Source organism: Athalia rosae, chromosome 3, assembly GCF_917208135.1.
Source record: "Athalia rosae chromosome 3, iyAthRosa1.1, whole genome shotgun sequence".
In the NCBI taxonomy this organism is placed as follows: domain Eukaryota; kingdom Metazoa; phylum Arthropoda; class Insecta; order Hymenoptera; family Athaliidae; genus Athalia; species Athalia rosae.
The window spans coordinates 4,778,134-4,796,209 of record NC_064028.1 but is presented as its reverse complement, the minus strand read 5'-3'; the positions used below and the strand labels follow the sequence as shown (position 1 = coordinate 4,796,209).

At 35.9% G+C, this 18,076-nt stretch overlaps 1 protein-coding gene across 6 annotated transcripts in view; it reads left to right on the top strand.

Annotated features, from left to right (window-relative positions):
• Positions 1-10,704, top strand: part of LOC105691700 (putative inorganic phosphate cotransporter) — a 112,788-nt gene extending 102,084 nt beyond the window's left edge. For all 6 annotated transcript variants that reach the window (XM_048651821.1, XM_048651820.1, XM_012410377.3 and 3 more), the window contains 7 exons: positions 4,599-4,774; positions 5,027-5,269; positions 6,182-6,269; positions 6,536-6,762; positions 6,885-7,034; positions 7,148-7,522; positions 7,598-10,704. In XM_048651821.1, the coding sequence (XP_048507778.1) occupies positions 4,599-4,774; positions 5,027-5,269; positions 6,182-6,269; positions 6,536-6,762; positions 6,885-7,034; positions 7,148-7,522; positions 7,598-7,783 (1,445 nt within the window). In that variant the 3' untranslated portion in view covers positions 7,784-10,704. The remainder of the gene's footprint in view (positions 1-4,598; positions 4,775-5,026; positions 5,270-6,181; positions 6,270-6,535; positions 6,763-6,884; positions 7,035-7,147; positions 7,523-7,597) is intronic.
• Positions 10,705-18,076: the final 7,372 nt, after the last annotated feature.

The window sequence follows — 18,076 nt, the reverse complement described above, 5'->3', positions numbered from 1 at the left end:
GGTGAAAGTATCGAATTATTCTCTACTTCCCAATGCTGAGAAACTATTCCTAAACAGACTTTGCTTCGAATCGACAACTTTTTCCATATTTACACCCGACATCCACGCTTGTCCTTGTCGTGAATTTGAAAATTTCATTCAGCGTTACACGCCTCTCCCAAATTCCGGTGATCCTAATCTGCAGCGAAATTCTTATAATTTTCCATAAAGGCATTGAAATCACTATAGAATGGTAAAAATAGGGTTTCCTTGACACCTTTTTTTTTCTGTCAGTCGATTTTTGCCGTTGATAAAGTATCGGGTATCTATATATCTCTATGTGTACCATTGAATCGTAGCTCAATGGTATCTGATTGGCCGAAATGTGGTAACTAATTAATGGCCAGAATACTACGCAATTAGGGGGTTCCCTTGACTCAGTTTTTTTTCAAAGAGCCTAACACAGTCGCACCTACAACGTGATTTGATACACCAAAAAAAAAATCTCATTCGATATCACACCCTCTGCGATGGTATTTGTAGTAATAATATTATTATTGTTCCGAAATTTGTATTTCTTGACGATTAATCATTGGCGAATGACCTGCGCTTATTGATACGAATTATCATCGTGAATGTTATTGACATCTGATCACTGATCCGCCCTACGGGAATTCACTGAATTCATTTTGAATATCAGAAGTGCGTCGTTAAAACTCCATAATATTTCTGCGAACAAAAACAGAATACCAATCAACTATCGTTCTCAGCATTCAGACAATTCACACTTCGCACATTTAATATATTTTACTCGTACGAATCTCGAGTAGATGTAATCTTTATTTCAGGATAATTCGGGGCAATCGGATATTCACGTTACATCCATACGACATTCATAAACGCACAATTTTCATCATACGTATACTTTCCTCTTATAACAACCAACATAAACGTAGGTAACCATGACCAGCAACGACCGATGACTGACTGGCCTCCGGCCAATAAACGTATCGACTGACCTTCGTTTGCAACTAATATTATTGTTATATTGTTATTAATTTTCCTTTTTTTTTATATTCTTATGTTATTCCTCAGCCGTTCAAAGGCCAAGTATTTGCGATTATTACCTATATCAAAAAGTAAATGCAAAGTTTTCATTCAATAACTACGATTCTGCATTTAAAATAACTTGCCTCGCAATTTTTAAATATAACTTTCGGTTCAACACATGCATATACATGTAAATATCGGTTGTGGAAAAAGGAAAAAATGACGGGGAAAAATCTGAAAAACATTTACTGCGCATATACAAAAGATATATGTGTATCTCAATAATAATAAAAAAATCATTCGGCAATGATTATAATGATAAGCAAAAAAATTGACAAGAAGTAAGCAAGTTGCCTTCGACCGTCGAGTTAGATTTTTACCAAAATTTTTCATTGCCTATATCAGTCAATTATCATTTATCGTCACTCGAACATTTTCTTCTCGAGCTCGATCGTTATTCCATAAATAGGGTAAAGCAATACATAGTCGTGATTAAGGAAACTGTTTCAAGGTTCAATCGACTCATAAAAAACTTGTCTTTAATTTGGATTACCATTACATAAATACGTACGTACATTTCCGCCTTCTGCATCTTGTGTATACCTCTGTGATTGAGAATTCGTCGAAGAATTTTCATATCCGTGCGCACAAAGGTTCACATATAAGTTGGCAGCCACTGACCCACCGTTAACGTCATATAGTCATTGCCGTGTCGCGATAATTACTGGTTGCGTAATCTCGGTTTGTTATAGAGAACCATGGAAACATTATCGCAGATCTTGTTTGTTTGAACGATTATTTTATGGCTTGATGTGTGGAGTGAAACTTGAAGAAAATAAAAAAAAAATAATAATAATAAAAAACAAAGAAGGAATTACTATCTGGAGTACGAGAAACAATGATGACTAATCGGTCGTTAATCGTCATCTCGAACAAATAATATCATGTAAATAATTTAATTATCACCGTCATCATATCTGCATCAGAGTTGCAGCCCCAGCTCCTTGTGGCATTGACCTAAAGAATGAACTTTCAGCTGCCAGGAACGATCAACAATTATGATCAATCTGATCTGTATTATAAGCAACTCGTGCAGATTTATCTCCGGCGATGATATTTAATCGTATGAGAATTTATCGAAAATCGAATTCGTGAAATAAAGTAAGTCCCATGTCCTGCGACGAGATTGATCGAGGAACTTTTATCCTTGACTTCTTCGAGGGCGCGAGAGCAGTAGCCTTACGTTCGATGAATATAAATAAATATGTTAACGATCCCTGTATTTCGTTCGTTCTTTTATCCCTTTGAAATAGAAAAACATGCTAATCAGGATCCGGATCGGACCTCGAAGGACCACTACACACGTCTGTGTCTACCTAAGTTCGGCGAAAGTTTTAATAGCCACTGGCAAGACAACATTCCATTCCTTTTCCAACCACCGTTTCATCTCATTTGTTCTACTGAAATTTTTACTAACTCGATTCGCAAGTAGGTTCATACGCGCGATAATAATGTGACACTATATTTCGCGATTTTTTCAGATTAATTTAGAAATAGAGTTGTTCTCTCTTTTTTACAATCAATGAGATCTGTGCATACTTTCATCCCCTCTGATGAAGAACATTCACCTTCGAGTTTGGTTTTTGTACGCGTGTTCGCACTAAAAATTATTTCTTCGCACTCGAACGGTGTGCGGTTCTTGGCTTCTTATTTCGTGCTATAGATATAACGGTGGATTTAAACTATGCACCACTTGCCAAAGAATGTGTAATAATAATTTTGCTCAACTTGTATATATATATATATGTGTTATATCGTGACGTACATGCTAAACTGTTATTTATACATGTATAATATGTAGGCACAATATACATGTATACGACTAACAATAAGAACAATGTAAAGGTATACTTAACGACTCAACAAACTGCAATTATGTGGGATCATTATAATATGTCGATTGCTCATATCGACATATATATTCTATACATTGCATTTTTTATTCTTTTGAAAATCTCTGCATACAATATGTTATAATTATAGTGTATGTAATTATTGCTATACGTTGCGCGTGAATTTTTTACTAATTGTATGTTTGAACTTTAAGTACCTACATTATGTGCAATGCTACCAAACGTATTAAAGTCAAACTGAAAATTTTTAAGATAAAAATTGCAATAATTGCTGAAACTCAGATACTGTACGCGTACGAGTTTGAGGTCGTCTTCGTAAGCAGATTGACAAATCCGTCGCAAGGTTAAATTCGTTCAGAACTTCCAGACTATTTCCGATTCGCATACATATGTAATTATATAAATATACGTGCGATAGTGTGTACTGAAATTCCGAGTTATTGCTATGTAGTTTTAATATTATTTTTAAAAACAGTTTCCGCGCAGATGTCACCCATTTTTTTTTTTTTTTCTCCCTTTCATTCTCATTGAAAAATCAGACCATTTCGCTAATGTATGATCTCCGCATAAATTCAGATGAAACTAGGCTGTAAAAATTGTGAACCGCATACGTAACATGGCTTCGATCATACTATACATCTACCGACATTGATGAATAATATAGAAAATAATTGTTCTCATTTGTCGATTGAGAACGCATGTATTTTATCGTAAGTGCTCGTCCTCAGAGGTATTAAATTTTTTATCGATTCTGTTTGTAATGTTACACTCTGTTGCATTTCGCGATAAAATATCATCTTGCGTCTGCAATTGACGACACGGTATTACTTATAGTCTCAATCTATTATTTTTCACATCCGATCGAAGTTTTCCAAGCATCAAGACCGATTGTCGCCAGTCTGCCATACAGCCCATAGCAAACACCGTCTGTATACACATTACATACCGGTGGTATACAACAAACTCATGTACTATGTTTTATACGAGTAAATGCATTTATATTTGAATTGGAAATGTTTTATGAATTCATCAAATTATACGGTATGATGAGGTGATTTGAGATATGCCGATGCCACATGCGTTCTATGTGAAATTTAATTTTTCTTTTATGATGCCTTGATAGAATTTTATGACGACAATGGAAGTCATTAAAGATATATTTGTGAGGATGAGGAAAAAAAAAACAATTTTCGAGCCTATTATTTTTTCCACTTGGTAATATTGTACGTATATTGAAAATTACGTTCGATACATATATTGATGAACCAATAATAATTGAGGTCGTTGTTGATATACCAATAACGATTACCCAGAAGCATGAGGAAAAAAAGGAAAAAAACACTTTGTCAAGTAAATCAAAGTTTCTGATAATCAAAATGGAAAGTTTTTAATCTTTGTTCATTCATATAGTTCAGGAACGTACGATATTTTATCTTTAAACCTTTACCAGAACTCTTTTTTTCGGTGATTCGAGAAGTTAGAAGGTCAAGTATCTGCCCCATCCGTAATCATATTTCACTCAAATCGTTAAGAACATCTAGGTAGGAAAGGATGCACCAGACATTTGTGATGTAAAAACATAAAAGATCATTACTCTCGTTAAATTTTCTTGGTCTTGATTCATTATTAATTAGATGCTTCTTATTTTTGTTTCAGCTATGGTGGGGTCACGTCACATAGTGACATTTATGCTTTTTCTCGGCATGGCAAATGCATACGTTATGAGAACAAACATGTCTGTCGCGATTGTCGCTATGGTAAATCATTCTGCGCTTCCGGTAGCTGAGGATTTTGTCGACGATGAATGTGAAGGAGTGCTGAATACTACTTCTGTAAGTTTAATCGATATATTTCCAACATTGATTTGAATGTGTCACGTGTTATGTAATGAACCACACATACCGTCGATGATTTGTTTTTATATAATTATCGGGAGTTATACAATTAATGATTACCAATTAATGTTCCATCTCTGACTTTCGACGATTGATCCTTGAACTTGTATTATCGCTTCTTATGTGAATTTGTAAATTTGAAAATTATTATTCACATCGATTAATTCTATTGTCATTCTTTCATTGCAGTCTGCAGCTGACGGAGAATTTATTTGGGACACCTCGTTGCAAGGCTATGTACTCAGTTCATTTTTCTATGGATATGTGATCACGCAAATTCCATTTGGTGTACTTGCGAAAAAGTATGGAGCCAAATACTTCCTTGGCGGGGGGATGTTGATAAACTCCGTCTTTGGGCTGCTTGTGCCAGTTGCAGCTCGCGGTGGATTGTGGTGGTTGATTCTAGTTCGATTCATTCAGGGCCTTGGAGAGGTAAGTGGACTTTGGAGAATAAATCGTTAGGGTTTTATGAAAGTGGAAAGAATGCATGTGTTACAATTCGTCACATCAAACTCAGCGGTTGCTACGTGATAAAAAAAAAAATTCTGAAGCCGGATTCATGTTTGCCCAGCAAAAGTTGTTCAACATGTTTTGAGGTAATTGGATTCGCATGAAATATTTGCATCGATGAATGACCAATATTTGTATTCAAAACTGGTTCACTTAATTTCTTGGTACCTGTGCAATGTGCGGGTTGTATGTCGTAAATAATTTGAATAGTCACTATTTGTATCCATCGTTGATAACAAATGAGTATCATGAAAATCTTTTTAATAGACAAAACCGAAATTGAAAAAACCTTGGACACTTTGATATGGGTCCACTGATATTTCGTTTTTTTTCTCTCTTTCAGAATGAAAGTTTCTTGTAAAAAAAAAATGTTGATTGGTTTTAGTGACACTGCTGAGTTGATTATGACAAGCATTATGAGTTTTTTTTAAATTATTTCAAAGTTTATTTTTGGTCAGCTGATTACCTTCACAATTTTTGTATTCTCATATGATAAATTTTATTGGAAAAGTAGTAGCTGATAAGAGGACTGGCTACTAGGTTTGCTGTATAATTTAATTCCAATCAATTAATATTATTGGAAGGCTTAAGATTGTAACAATCGATCAGATTAAATAGTTATTCAAAAATCTACGATATCATAATTGCTCCGCAAGCCTAGTCCATCATTACTTTATCAGATGGCTCCGTCTGGAGGATATGCCGACTAATTAATTAATACCACTACTGATGGTATTGGTGATAGAATAAAGGATAAATACTTGCTGAGTGTGAACGCATTTTGACACTTCGGGTATATTTCCTCCCCCTAGGAATGGATTATCCCTATTACAGGGTCCTATCGTGCCTTGTACGCACGCATTGCTGGCCAAGTGGATTCCACCTAATGAACGAAGCAGGATGGGGGCTTTCGTCTATGCTGGTAAGCTTGTTGGGCTCATTTCGCACATATCTACGTGACAGAGGTTCTCAGAGACAGGCTCTTTTGCATTGGTTCTTTTTCCCTCTTCCAATGGAACAATTTAGACAGTAACACTTGTCTGCATCCATGACTTGTCTCATTTTGCATACAGCATGAATATCATTCATACAATTTCAGTTGTAAAAAAAAAAAAAAAAAATTACCATTTGAACATCTCATGATTTTAATGTTGATTATAATCATTCTTTTTGTTTCTACGAATTTAGGAGCCCAGTTTGGAACTGTTGTTTCTATGCCACTGAGTGGTTTACTTTCTGAATATGGATTTGACGGTGGCTGGCCGTCGATCTTTTACGTTTTCGGAATAGTTGGCGCTATTTGGAGTATTGCATTCCTCTTATCTGTGCACGAGGATCCAGAACAACATCCATCCATCGCTGAGGATGAGAAGAAATACATTCTTAGTTCAGTTTGGGGGGCTGCTGGTGTATCCGTGAGTATATTTTTAATTATATTCGCTGTCTGGTGGTGTTAAAAATAATACAACGGATAATTATCAAGATATATTCTATAAATAATCACGTGTTCGCAATTTCTTATTTTTTTTATTTTCAGTCTCCACCTGTTCCTTGGAAGTCAATCGTCACATCTCTTCCATTTTGGGCCATTCTTATGGCTCATATGGGTCAGAATTATGGGTACGAAACACTCATGACTGAACTTCCCACGTTTATGAAACAAGTCCTTCATTTCGATATCAAATCGGTAAGGATTTTCTATTCAGACATATGTCACTGGATCTATCACACTGCTCTGAAAAAAATTATGATACGAGATGAGATGATGAGATAATAATACTGTACAACATATTTTCACAGAACGGTACTGTATCCGCACTTCCATACTTGGCCATGTGGATCTTCTCTATGTTGATATCCCACGTTGCCGACTGGATGATTTCCAGTGAACGCTTCAGCCATGGAGTAACGCGCAAAATTTTGAACAGTATCGGTCAATTTGGCCCTGCTATTGCTTTGGTAGCCGCCTCCTACACAGGGTGTAATCCTTGGCTCACGGTCGCAATTCTCACTGTTGGCGTGGGTTTCAACGGTGGTATATACTCTGGTTTCAAAGTAAACCATCTCGACATATCGCCTAGATTCGCTGGAATCCTCATGTCCTTAACCAATTGTCTTGCTAATCTTGCGGGACTTCTCGCCCCAATCACAGCGGGTCATATCATTGTTGGAAAGGTAAATTTATTTATTTTTTTTACCTCTCACAGATGTGGATGAGTGATTACTCAATAACTTGTCTCTCACTTTTAGCCAACGCAAGCGCAGTGGAGGATCGTGTTCATGATTTCTGCGGCTGTGTACGTTGTTTGTGGAATGTTCTATTTGGTCTTTGCATCTGGTAGAAGACAAGCATGGGATAATCCTGAAAAGGATTCAAAAAAATCAAATACAAAAGATATCGAAGGGGCACAGGTCCTGAACGAAACTCAACACTGACCCACCGTTACATTCGGTGCCAGTTATAAGAGCCCTGCTCCTCGCTGAGTTTCAAATTACCCTGGCTTCTATATTCATTCCCTCCAGACTGTTACGGAAAATAGAGCGAACAAGCGATGATGATGATGCGTCTAGGTCAATTGAAATAATGATGAGAAAAAAAAGAAGAAATTATTATAGAACGTGCGACGTGACGTGAGTGGGGCTTAGTCTTCCCTGTATTTATAAAAGCCGAAATATATTACCAACTATGTCAATTTTGTACAGTTGGCTTAGTAGTGTGCGATGATGTAGTGACAAACTTGTGTGTTAGAGAGTAAGAGTAAGAGTGAAAGCGATAGCGAAAGAAAGAAAAAGAGAGAAAGAAAAAAACATGTCTCCTAGATGGACACATTGATATAATAATCTGTAGTTTGAAGCTATTTGAATTAGCTTTCGTACGCGTTTTATCGTATGTCTTATTAATTATTGTGCATATGCTTCACCGAGTTTGGTATGAAATTTGTAGATTTTTTTTCTGAAGAATTAGGATTATCACTTGAAGTACTCAGTGCCATAATATTTATTTTGTTCTTGTATAATTTTAATTATTTTTCGGATATAAATAATTTGTTTGTACTACAGCGCATTATTAATATCGCTGCTACTTACAATTAGCATTCGAATTATATCGCGATTTTCTTACTGAACCATTTCTGAGATCCTACATTTCTATGAACATACATAAATAAAACTTTGTCATGATTTATTGTGTTTTTTTCTCACTCTCTAAATATCGAACACGGGGAGATCGAAAGAAAAAAGTTACGCGCGATAATTTGTTCGCAATATTTGTTCTCTTTTTTCTTGATGCTTGATATATTTAATTGCCGGTGAATGCAAAGTAATACTCATTTGGAGATTTCTTCGAGTTTTATTTTTTTATCAAATTTGAAATCATTTATTTGGGAATTATTGCATTGAGCACTTCACTAAAATGTACAACTATCATACCCATCGTCTAAATTCGTGACGAAAGAAAACAAAATAAATGAAAACATGTTTTTTAATGTGTTCGTTTTTAAGATACGACGGATTTTGCACTGGTTTGCTGAAAGCGAAGACAAATACATCTTGTTCTGAATGAATGGCTATGCTAGTCTATCAATTTCTAAATTGAGACGATTCAATTTTTCCTGTGAGATATTCTACGGCGTAAAGAAATATTTTACCGTTGTTTACAAAGTAAACCATTATAATTTTTGTATTTTATACAATCAAATTCTGTAAAAAGAAAAGAAAAAAAAATAGGAACAAAACTTTAGAATGACTGTTGATGTAAATTTTTGACGTTAAATTAAGGAACAGTCGTCCACGTTCACAAATACCAGTTGAAAATTTTTATTTGTAGAATAATTGGATGTACATCCAAAACATCTAGCTTGTGGTGCCTCAATTCTCATGTTTTGAGTCAATCATCAAAGTTTGGTTTGATCAAATACATCCGACGTCTAGGCAGCAGTATTAGTATAGAACGCCGCATGTTCGCCACTCTTTATTATTTTATTCTTATTGCCAATCACTATTTTGTATTGTATAAGGAAACTATCATATTTCACAATCAGATAATTCTTTTATTTTTTATCATGAACTTTTTTGAAAATTATCTGATCTATTTATTCACTTCAACGTCATCATTTGCTCATATTATTGTGTAACTATTATATTTTTCATTGATATTTATTGACCAATTTCGGTCAAACGTCGAATTGAATGCTTTTACTATAATAGTTGCGTCGAGCTTTCAAATAATTATACAATATCTATTATATATAAACATTTTTTTTCGTAATGCTATCGGTAATTTCATTTCAATCTTACACATTTTGGAGCTTACAAGTGAATAAATATCATTCTAAAATCACAGAGTTGTAATAGAAACCATTTAAGGTGAAAAAAAATAAGCAAATTTAATCAAATCACCGTGCACCATGAAAAAATAACGATACAATTTGGTTTATAAATAGTGTAGATATTTACATTGTAGATTTGTGATAAGTTAGATTTTAGGTAACATCATGTTATATGTAATATACACATATGTGTAATTATGAAAACTATTTATACTTATGAAAAATAATTACCTCCGTTGTACTAAAGAGAATTTTTTATAAAAGCATAACTGAGTGAATTCATTGAATGTAGAATGCATTTTTCTTCTTTGATACATGAATGAAATAAGGATTTTTTTGGGATCAGCACTAACTATGCGACAGATCCGATGACAAATATGATTATTTTTTAAACAATACGAGAGTAACAGATTTACACCACCGAAAACATGCGGTTAACCATATGGATTCATACGTAATAAAAAAGAATGTTTTCCGAGTGAAAACTCTGGGGTTGAAAAATAGAGATATTTTATAAATATCAAATTATGTCGTAATGTATTTCCTCAGCGGGAAACAGTTGTATGTAAATACACTATCCAGAAAGTCACCTCCAAGTCCAAGATTGGAAAATTCTTAAGGTCTCTCCATCGCAGGAGATTGATCGTGTTCTTGTTAAATATGGCTGTACAAAGATATGAATATTTTGTGAGATTTCACGTTTCAAGTGTACGATGTACTATGTCTTATAATTTTATTTTTAATTTGTATAATATAAGTAAACATAAAACACGTAAATATGCATGAATCCTAACGTGGAAAAGCGTATGAATCAAATATGATCAATTCAGTGAATTCACATCTTGTCCCGAGCACAATCCAACTATTAAAAACGATCAATATCACTGAGATGAAGATCTTTATAAGAAACGAAATCAATGCCGATGTACATACATACAAACGACAAAATGTGCTCCTTACACCATAGTACAGTATGAAAAAAGTGCAAACAAAATAACAGTTGAATAAAAAAAAATAATAAAACTGAAATTCTACTTCTGGATTCTTTTTTCTCGTGTCTAAGGTAGTTGTACGCGATGTACGGAAATGCTACAATTTCCCTTTAGTTGATTGTCGACAACAATTCACTATCCTGAATATTAGATTTCGGAATCAAAGTACTCAGACCGGTAGTCGTTGGAAATGGTTTTCCTTAGTAAAGAATATACTGTTTCCGTAATATACACTCCAAGCTATCATAATTCGTGATAAGATCAATCTGGAAAAAGATATGTGATGTGTGTAGATGGTGTGGAATTAGGCATTATCAGGAGAGAAAGTTAAGTATAAAAAACGGCAAGGCTGCAGCAATTGGACCTTCGTAAACGGATGCGAAGATCGACTAGCAATGATTATGGTCTTTGATTTTTTTTCGATTTGAAATAGAAATTAACATTTTATTTTCCATAGTATTCTGATAAAAGCCTATTAGACATGTAATCTTATTCTATTGACAATTTTTCAGCCAATGAATTACATGATTAATTTCTGACAAAAATTGGACTAGAAGTGCCACGTTATTTGTCACGACTGTCTCCTCTAATTGTAAATCGTTCCACAAACGTTCGATCGGAGGACCTCCATGTTCAGACGTTCAGGCACAAATAAAAAGAATGCACGGCGAATATTTTTCACAGCAATGATGTTGTTATTCACAATCGACATCTTACTTCGCTTTCGCTTTGCTATGTCGCCTCCAAGTGAACTTGTGTTGCCGTTTTGGGTACCTACCGCTTTTCATTATAGATTTGCTCTCACGACAACCATTATAATTTTGCATGAGGACGGCCCCACCTTCTATATTGGAGATTCGTTTTCCTTGACAATTTTTTCGAACGCTCACAGATAATTTACCAAAATGTAATAAATGCGAGGCAGACATCACTATTAAGGAGATTCGACAAAATCTAGCAGTGGATGAGGATCAGCACAATGGATAACTATACCAAGCAATCAAACTGCAATATGGAACATTATTGCAGTCAATGATGAGTAATTTGGGAAGGAATTAGTATATGTGCCAAAGAACCATTATAATTGAGACATATCATGTGTTTATGTGAAGTGAATATTACAATTAATGGCTGAAAACATTAGAATTATTTCATAAGACAACTGGTCGAAGATATTATTTTAATGTATGAATGACTATTTATCTGATTGAAAACATAAAATATTTCATAATATGTATATGTTATCATGTATTTTTCGTTGCTGATTTTTAAATATACATACCTAGACAAACCCGCTACATTGATTGTTTATTTATTATTCATTGTACCCAAATGCGCATTTTCCATTGATATTCTACCGGCCCTGAAAATGCAAAGTTTCCCCGGAAGTGGAAATTTGTATCAGGAGAACAGAAATCCTGAGGAGGTATTCCGAGACCCAGTGCATGATCATGTCTATGCATTCGATCCTGTGCATCGGATATCTTTCGAAATTTCTTTTTTTTTTTTTTGGTATCAGGAGAACAGGATATCCGAGGAGGTATTCCAAATTCGGAAATTAAAATTTTTGCCGAAAATAAAATTTTGTATCGGGAGAACAGAAATCCTGAGGAGGTATTCCGAGACCCAGTGCCTGATCATGTCTATGCATTCGATCCTGTGCATCGGATCTCTTTCGAAATTTTTTTTTTTTTTTTGGTATCAGGAGAACAGGATACCCGAGGAGGTATTCCAAATTCGGAAATTAAAATTTTTGCCGAAAATAAAATTTTGTATCAGGAGAACAGAAATCCTGAGGAGGTATTCCGAGACCCAGTGCCTGATCATGTCTATGCATTCGATCCTGTGCATCGGATCTCTTTCGAAATTTTTTTTTTTTTTTTTGGTATCAGGAGAACAGGATACCCGAGGAGGTATTCCAAATTCGGAAATTAAAATTTTTGCCGAAAATAAAATTTTGTATCAGGAGAACAGAAATCCTGAGGGGGTATTCCGAGACCCAGTGCCTGATCATGTCTATGCATTCGATCCTGTGTATGCATTCAATCCTGTGCATCGGATCTCTTTCGAAATTTTTTTTTTTTTTTGGTATCAGGAGAACAGGATACCCGAGGAGGTATTCCAAATTCGGAAATTAAAATTTTCGCCGAAAATAAAATTTTGTATCAGGAGAACAGAAATCCTGAGGAGGTATTCCGAGACCGGGTGCCTGATCATGTCTATGCATTCGATCCTGTGCATCGGATCTCTTTCGAAATTTTTTTTTTTTTTTTTGGTATCAGGAGAACAGGATACCCGAGGAGGTATTCCAAATTCGGAAATTAAAATTTTTGCCGAAAATAAAATTTTGTATCAGGAGAACAGAAATCCTGAGGAGGTATTCCGAGACCGGGTGCCTGATCATGTCTATGCATTCGATCCTGTGCATCGGATCTCTTTCGAAATTTTTTTTTTTTTTTTTGATATCAGGAGAACAGGATACCCGAGGAGGTATTCCAAATTCGGAAATAAAAATTTTCGCCGAAAATAAAATTTTGTATCAGGAGAACAGAAATCCTGAGGAGGTATTCCGAGACCGGGTGCCTGATCATGTCTATGCATTCGATCCTGTGCATCGGATCTCTTTCGAAATTTTTTTTTTTTTTTTTGGTATCAGGAGAACAGGATACCCGAGGAGGTATTCCAAATTCGGAAATTAAAATTTTTGCCGAAAATAAAATTTTGTATCAGGAGAACAGAAATCCTGAGGAGGTATTCCGAGACCGGGTGCCTGATCATGTCTATGCATTCGATCCTGTGCATCGGATCTCTTTCGAAATTTTTTTTTTTTTTTTTGGTATCAGGAGAACAGGATACCCGAGGAGGTATTCCAAATTCGGAAATTAAAATTTTTGCCGAAAATAAAATTTTGTATCAGGAGAACAGAAATCCTGAGGAGGTATTCCGAGACCCAGTGCCTGATCATGTCTATGCATTCGATCCTGTGCATCGGATCTCTTTCGAAATTTTTTTTTTTTTTTTTGGTATCAGGAGAACAGGATACCCGAGGAGGTATTCCAAATTCGGAAATTGAAATTTTTGCCGAAAATAAAATTTTGTATCAGGAGAACAGAAATCCTGAGGGGGTATTCCGAGACCCAGTGCCTGATCATGTCTATGCATTCAATCCTGTGCATCGGATCTCTTTCGAAATTTTTTTTTTTTTTTTTGGTATCAGGAGAACAGGATACCCGAGGAGGTATTCCAAATTCGGAAATTAAAATTTTTGCCGAAAATAAAATTTTGTATCAGGAGAACAGAAATCCTGAGGAGGTATTCCGAGACCCAGTGCCTGATCATGTCCATGCATTCGATCCTGTCCATCGGATCTCTTTCGAATTTTTTTTTTTTTCTTTCGGTATCAGGAGAACAGGATACCCGAGGAGGTATTCCAAATTCGGAAATTAAAATTTTTGCCGAAAATAAAATTTTGTATCAGGAGAACAGAAATCCTGAGGAGGTATTCCGAGACCGGGTGCCTGATCATGTCTATGCATTCGATCCTGTGCATCGGATCTCTTTCGCAATTTTTTTTTTTTTTTTTGGTATCAGGAGAACAGGATACCCGAGGAGGTATTCCAAATTCGGAAATTAAAATTTTTGCCGAAAATAAAATTTTGTATCAGGAGAACAGAAATCCTGAGGAGGTATTCCGAGACCCAGTGCCTGATCATGTCTATGCATTCGATCCTGTGCATCGGATCTCTTTCGAAATTTTTTTTTTTTTTTTGGTATCAGGAGAACAGGATACCCGAGGAGGTATTCCAAATTCGGAAATTAAAATTTTTGCCGAAAATAAAATTTTGTATCAGGAGAACAGAAATCCTGAGGAGGTATTCCGAGACCCAGTGCCTGATCATGTCTATGCATTCGATCCTGTGCATCGGATCTCTTTCGAAATTTTTTTTTTTTTTTTTGGTATCAGGAGAACAGGATACCCGAGGAGGTATTCCAAATTCGGAAATTAAAATTTTTGCCGAAAATAAAATTTTGTATCAGGAGAACAGAAATCCTGAGGAGGTATTCTGAGACCGGGTGCCTGATCATGTCTATGCATTCAATCCTGTGCATCGGATCTCTTTCGAAATTTTTTTTTTTTTTGGTATCAGGAGAACAGGATACCCGAGGAGGTATTCCAAATTCGGAAATTAAAATTTTTGCCGAAAATAAAATTTTGTATCAGGAGAACAGAAATCCTGAGGAGGTATTCCGAGACCCAGTGCCTGATCATGTCTATGCATTCGATCCTGTGCATCGGATCTCTTTCGAAATTTTTTTTTTTTTCTTTGGTATCAGGAGAACAGGATACCCGAGGAGGTATTCCAAATTCGGAAATTAAAATTTTTGCCGAAAATAAAATTTTGTATCAGGAGAACAGAAATCCTGAGGAGGTATTCCGAGACCCAGTGCCTGATCATGTCTATGCATTCGATCCTGTGCATCGGATCTCTTTCGAAATTTTTTTTTTTTTTTTTGGTATCAGGAGAACAGGATACCCGAGGAGGTATTCCAAATTCGGAAATTAAAATTTTTGCCGAAAATAAAATTTTGTATCAGGAGAACAGAAATCCTGAGGAGGTATTCCGAGACCCAGTGCCTGATCATGTCTATGCATTCGATCCTGTGCATCGGATCTCTTTCGAAATTTTTTTTTTTTTTTTGGTATCAGGAGAACAGGATACCCGAGGAGGTATTCCAAATTCGGAAATTAAAATTTTTGCCGAAAATAAAATTTTGTATCAGGAGAACAGAAATCCTGAGGAGGTATTCCGAGACCGGGTGCCTGATCATGTCTATGCATTCGATCCTGTGCATCGGATCTCTTTCGCAATTTTTTTTTTTTTTTTTGGTATCAGGAGAACAGGATACCCGAGGAGGTATTCCAAATTCGGAAATTAAAATTTTTGCCGAAAATAAAATTTTGTATCAGGAGAACAGAAATCCTGAGGAGGTATTCTGAGACCGGGTGCCTGATCATGTCTATGCATTCAATCCTGTGCATCGGATCTCTTTCGAAATTTTTTTTTTTTTTTGGTATCAGGAGAACAGGATACCCGAGGAGGTATTCCAAATTCGGAAATAAAAATTTTCGCCGAAAATAAAATTTTGTATCAGGAGAACAGAAATCCTGAGGAGGTATTCCGAGACCGGGTGCCTGATCATGTCTATGCATTCGATCCTGTGCATCGGATCTCTTTCGAAATTTTTTTTTTTTTCTTTTTGGTATCAGGAGAACAGGATACCCGAGGAGGTATTCCAAATTCGGAAATAAAAATTTTCGCCGAAAATCAAATTTTGTATCAGGAGAACAGAAATCCTGAGGAGGTATTCCGAGACCGGGTGCCTGATCATGTCTATGCATTCGATCCTGTGCATCGGATCTCTTTCGAAATTTTTTTTTTTTTTTTTGGTATCAGGAGAACAGGATATCCGAGGAGGTATTTCAAATTCGGAAATAAAAATTTTTGCCGAAAATAAAATTTTGTATCAGGAGAACAGAAAACCGAGGAGGTATTCCGAAACCCAGTGTCTGATCCTGTGTATGCATTCGATCCTGTGTATGCATTCAATCCTGTGTATAGAATCTCTTTCGAAAATTTTTTTTGGTATCAGGAGAACAGGAAAACCGAGGAGGTATTTCGGAACCGGGTGACAGATCCTGTGGATAAAATTTTCTCCGAAAATTTATTCTTGTATCAGGAGAACAGAAAAACCGAGGAGGTATTCCGAGACCCAGTGCCTGATCCTGTGTATGCATTCGATCCTGTGTATGCATTCAATCCTGTGTATAGAATCTCTTTCGAAAATTTTTTTTGGTATCAGGAGAACAGGAAAACCGAGGAGGTATTTCGGAACCGGGTGACAGATCCTGTGGATAAAATTTTCTCCGAAAATTTATTCTTGTATCAGGAGAACAGAAAAACCGAGGAGGTATTCCGAGACCCAGTGCCTGATCCTGTGTATGCATTCGATCCTGTGTATGCATTCAATCCTGTGTATAGAATCTCTTTCGAAAATTTTTTTTGGTATCAGGAGAACAGGAAAACCGAGGAGGTATTTCGGAACCGGGTGCCAGATCCTGTGGATAAAATTTTCTCCGAAAATTAATTTTTGTATCAGGAGAACAGAAATCCTGAGGAGGTATTCCGAGATCGGGTGCCTGATCATGTCTATGCATTCGATCCTGTGCATCGGATCTCTTTCGAAATTTTTTTTTTTTTTTTGGTATCAGGAGAACAGGATACCCGAGGAGGTATCCCAAATTCGGAAATAAAAATTTTTGCCGAAAATAAAATTTTGTATCAGGAGAACAGAAATCCTGAGGAGGTATTTCGAGACCCAGTGCCTGATCATGTCCATGCATTCGATCCTGTCCATCGGATCTCTTTCGAATTTTTTTTTTTTTCTTTCGGTATCAGGAGAACAGGATACCCGAGGAGGTATTCCAAATTCGGAAATAAAAATTTTTGCCGAAAATAAAATTTTGTATCAGGAGAACAGAAATCCTGAGGAGGTATTCCGAGACCGGGTGCCTGATCATGTGTATGCATTCGATCCTGTGTATGCATTCAATCCTGTGTATAGAATCTCTTTCGAAAATTTTTTTTGGTATCAGGAGAACAGGAAAACCGAGGAGGTATTTTGGAACCGGGTGCCAGATTCTGTGGATAAAATTTTCTCCGAAAATTTATTTTTGTATCAGGAGAACAGAAAAACCGAGGAGGTATTCCTGGACCGGATGCCTCATCATGTGCACGCCTCCAATCATGTGTACCCAATCCTACTCCCCGGCTATAAGAGCAAGACACTACCTAGTTGCTTGCAGGTCTTATCGTATGAACGATGTTTTAAAGTGTGAAGCATATAGAGATGAAATCAATCATAATTGAATCATCAATTTGAAAATGTTTCTTATTCATTGATGAAAAAGATATGCAATGAATTCTGACAAATTATCACGTTCATTATCAATTTATTTACACAGGGAAAAATTCTCTTACAATAAATCAATGACCAAAGTTCTTAGACTACATAAGACTCGGTTTCGGAATATTCGAAGGAACGCACGTCCTATGGCTATACATCGAATGTTTACGTATCTATGAGTATGTAATACATATTGGAAGTAATATCATTTAATGGATGAATTTGATGAAGTAGCTTTCCGATGCATCTCCGAGTCTTGCGTTCTGGTTGTGAAGCGGAGCTAGTTCACAAATTGCCATTGTTTTTCCTGAAACAGAAGATGAAAATGTTGAAAAACATGAATAATTTGGATCACACTTCAATGATCAAGTTATCATCAGTACCGCATCTTCTCAAAGTAAAAAAATCACGATATCTCCATAGGATATACTCCTAGATTGATT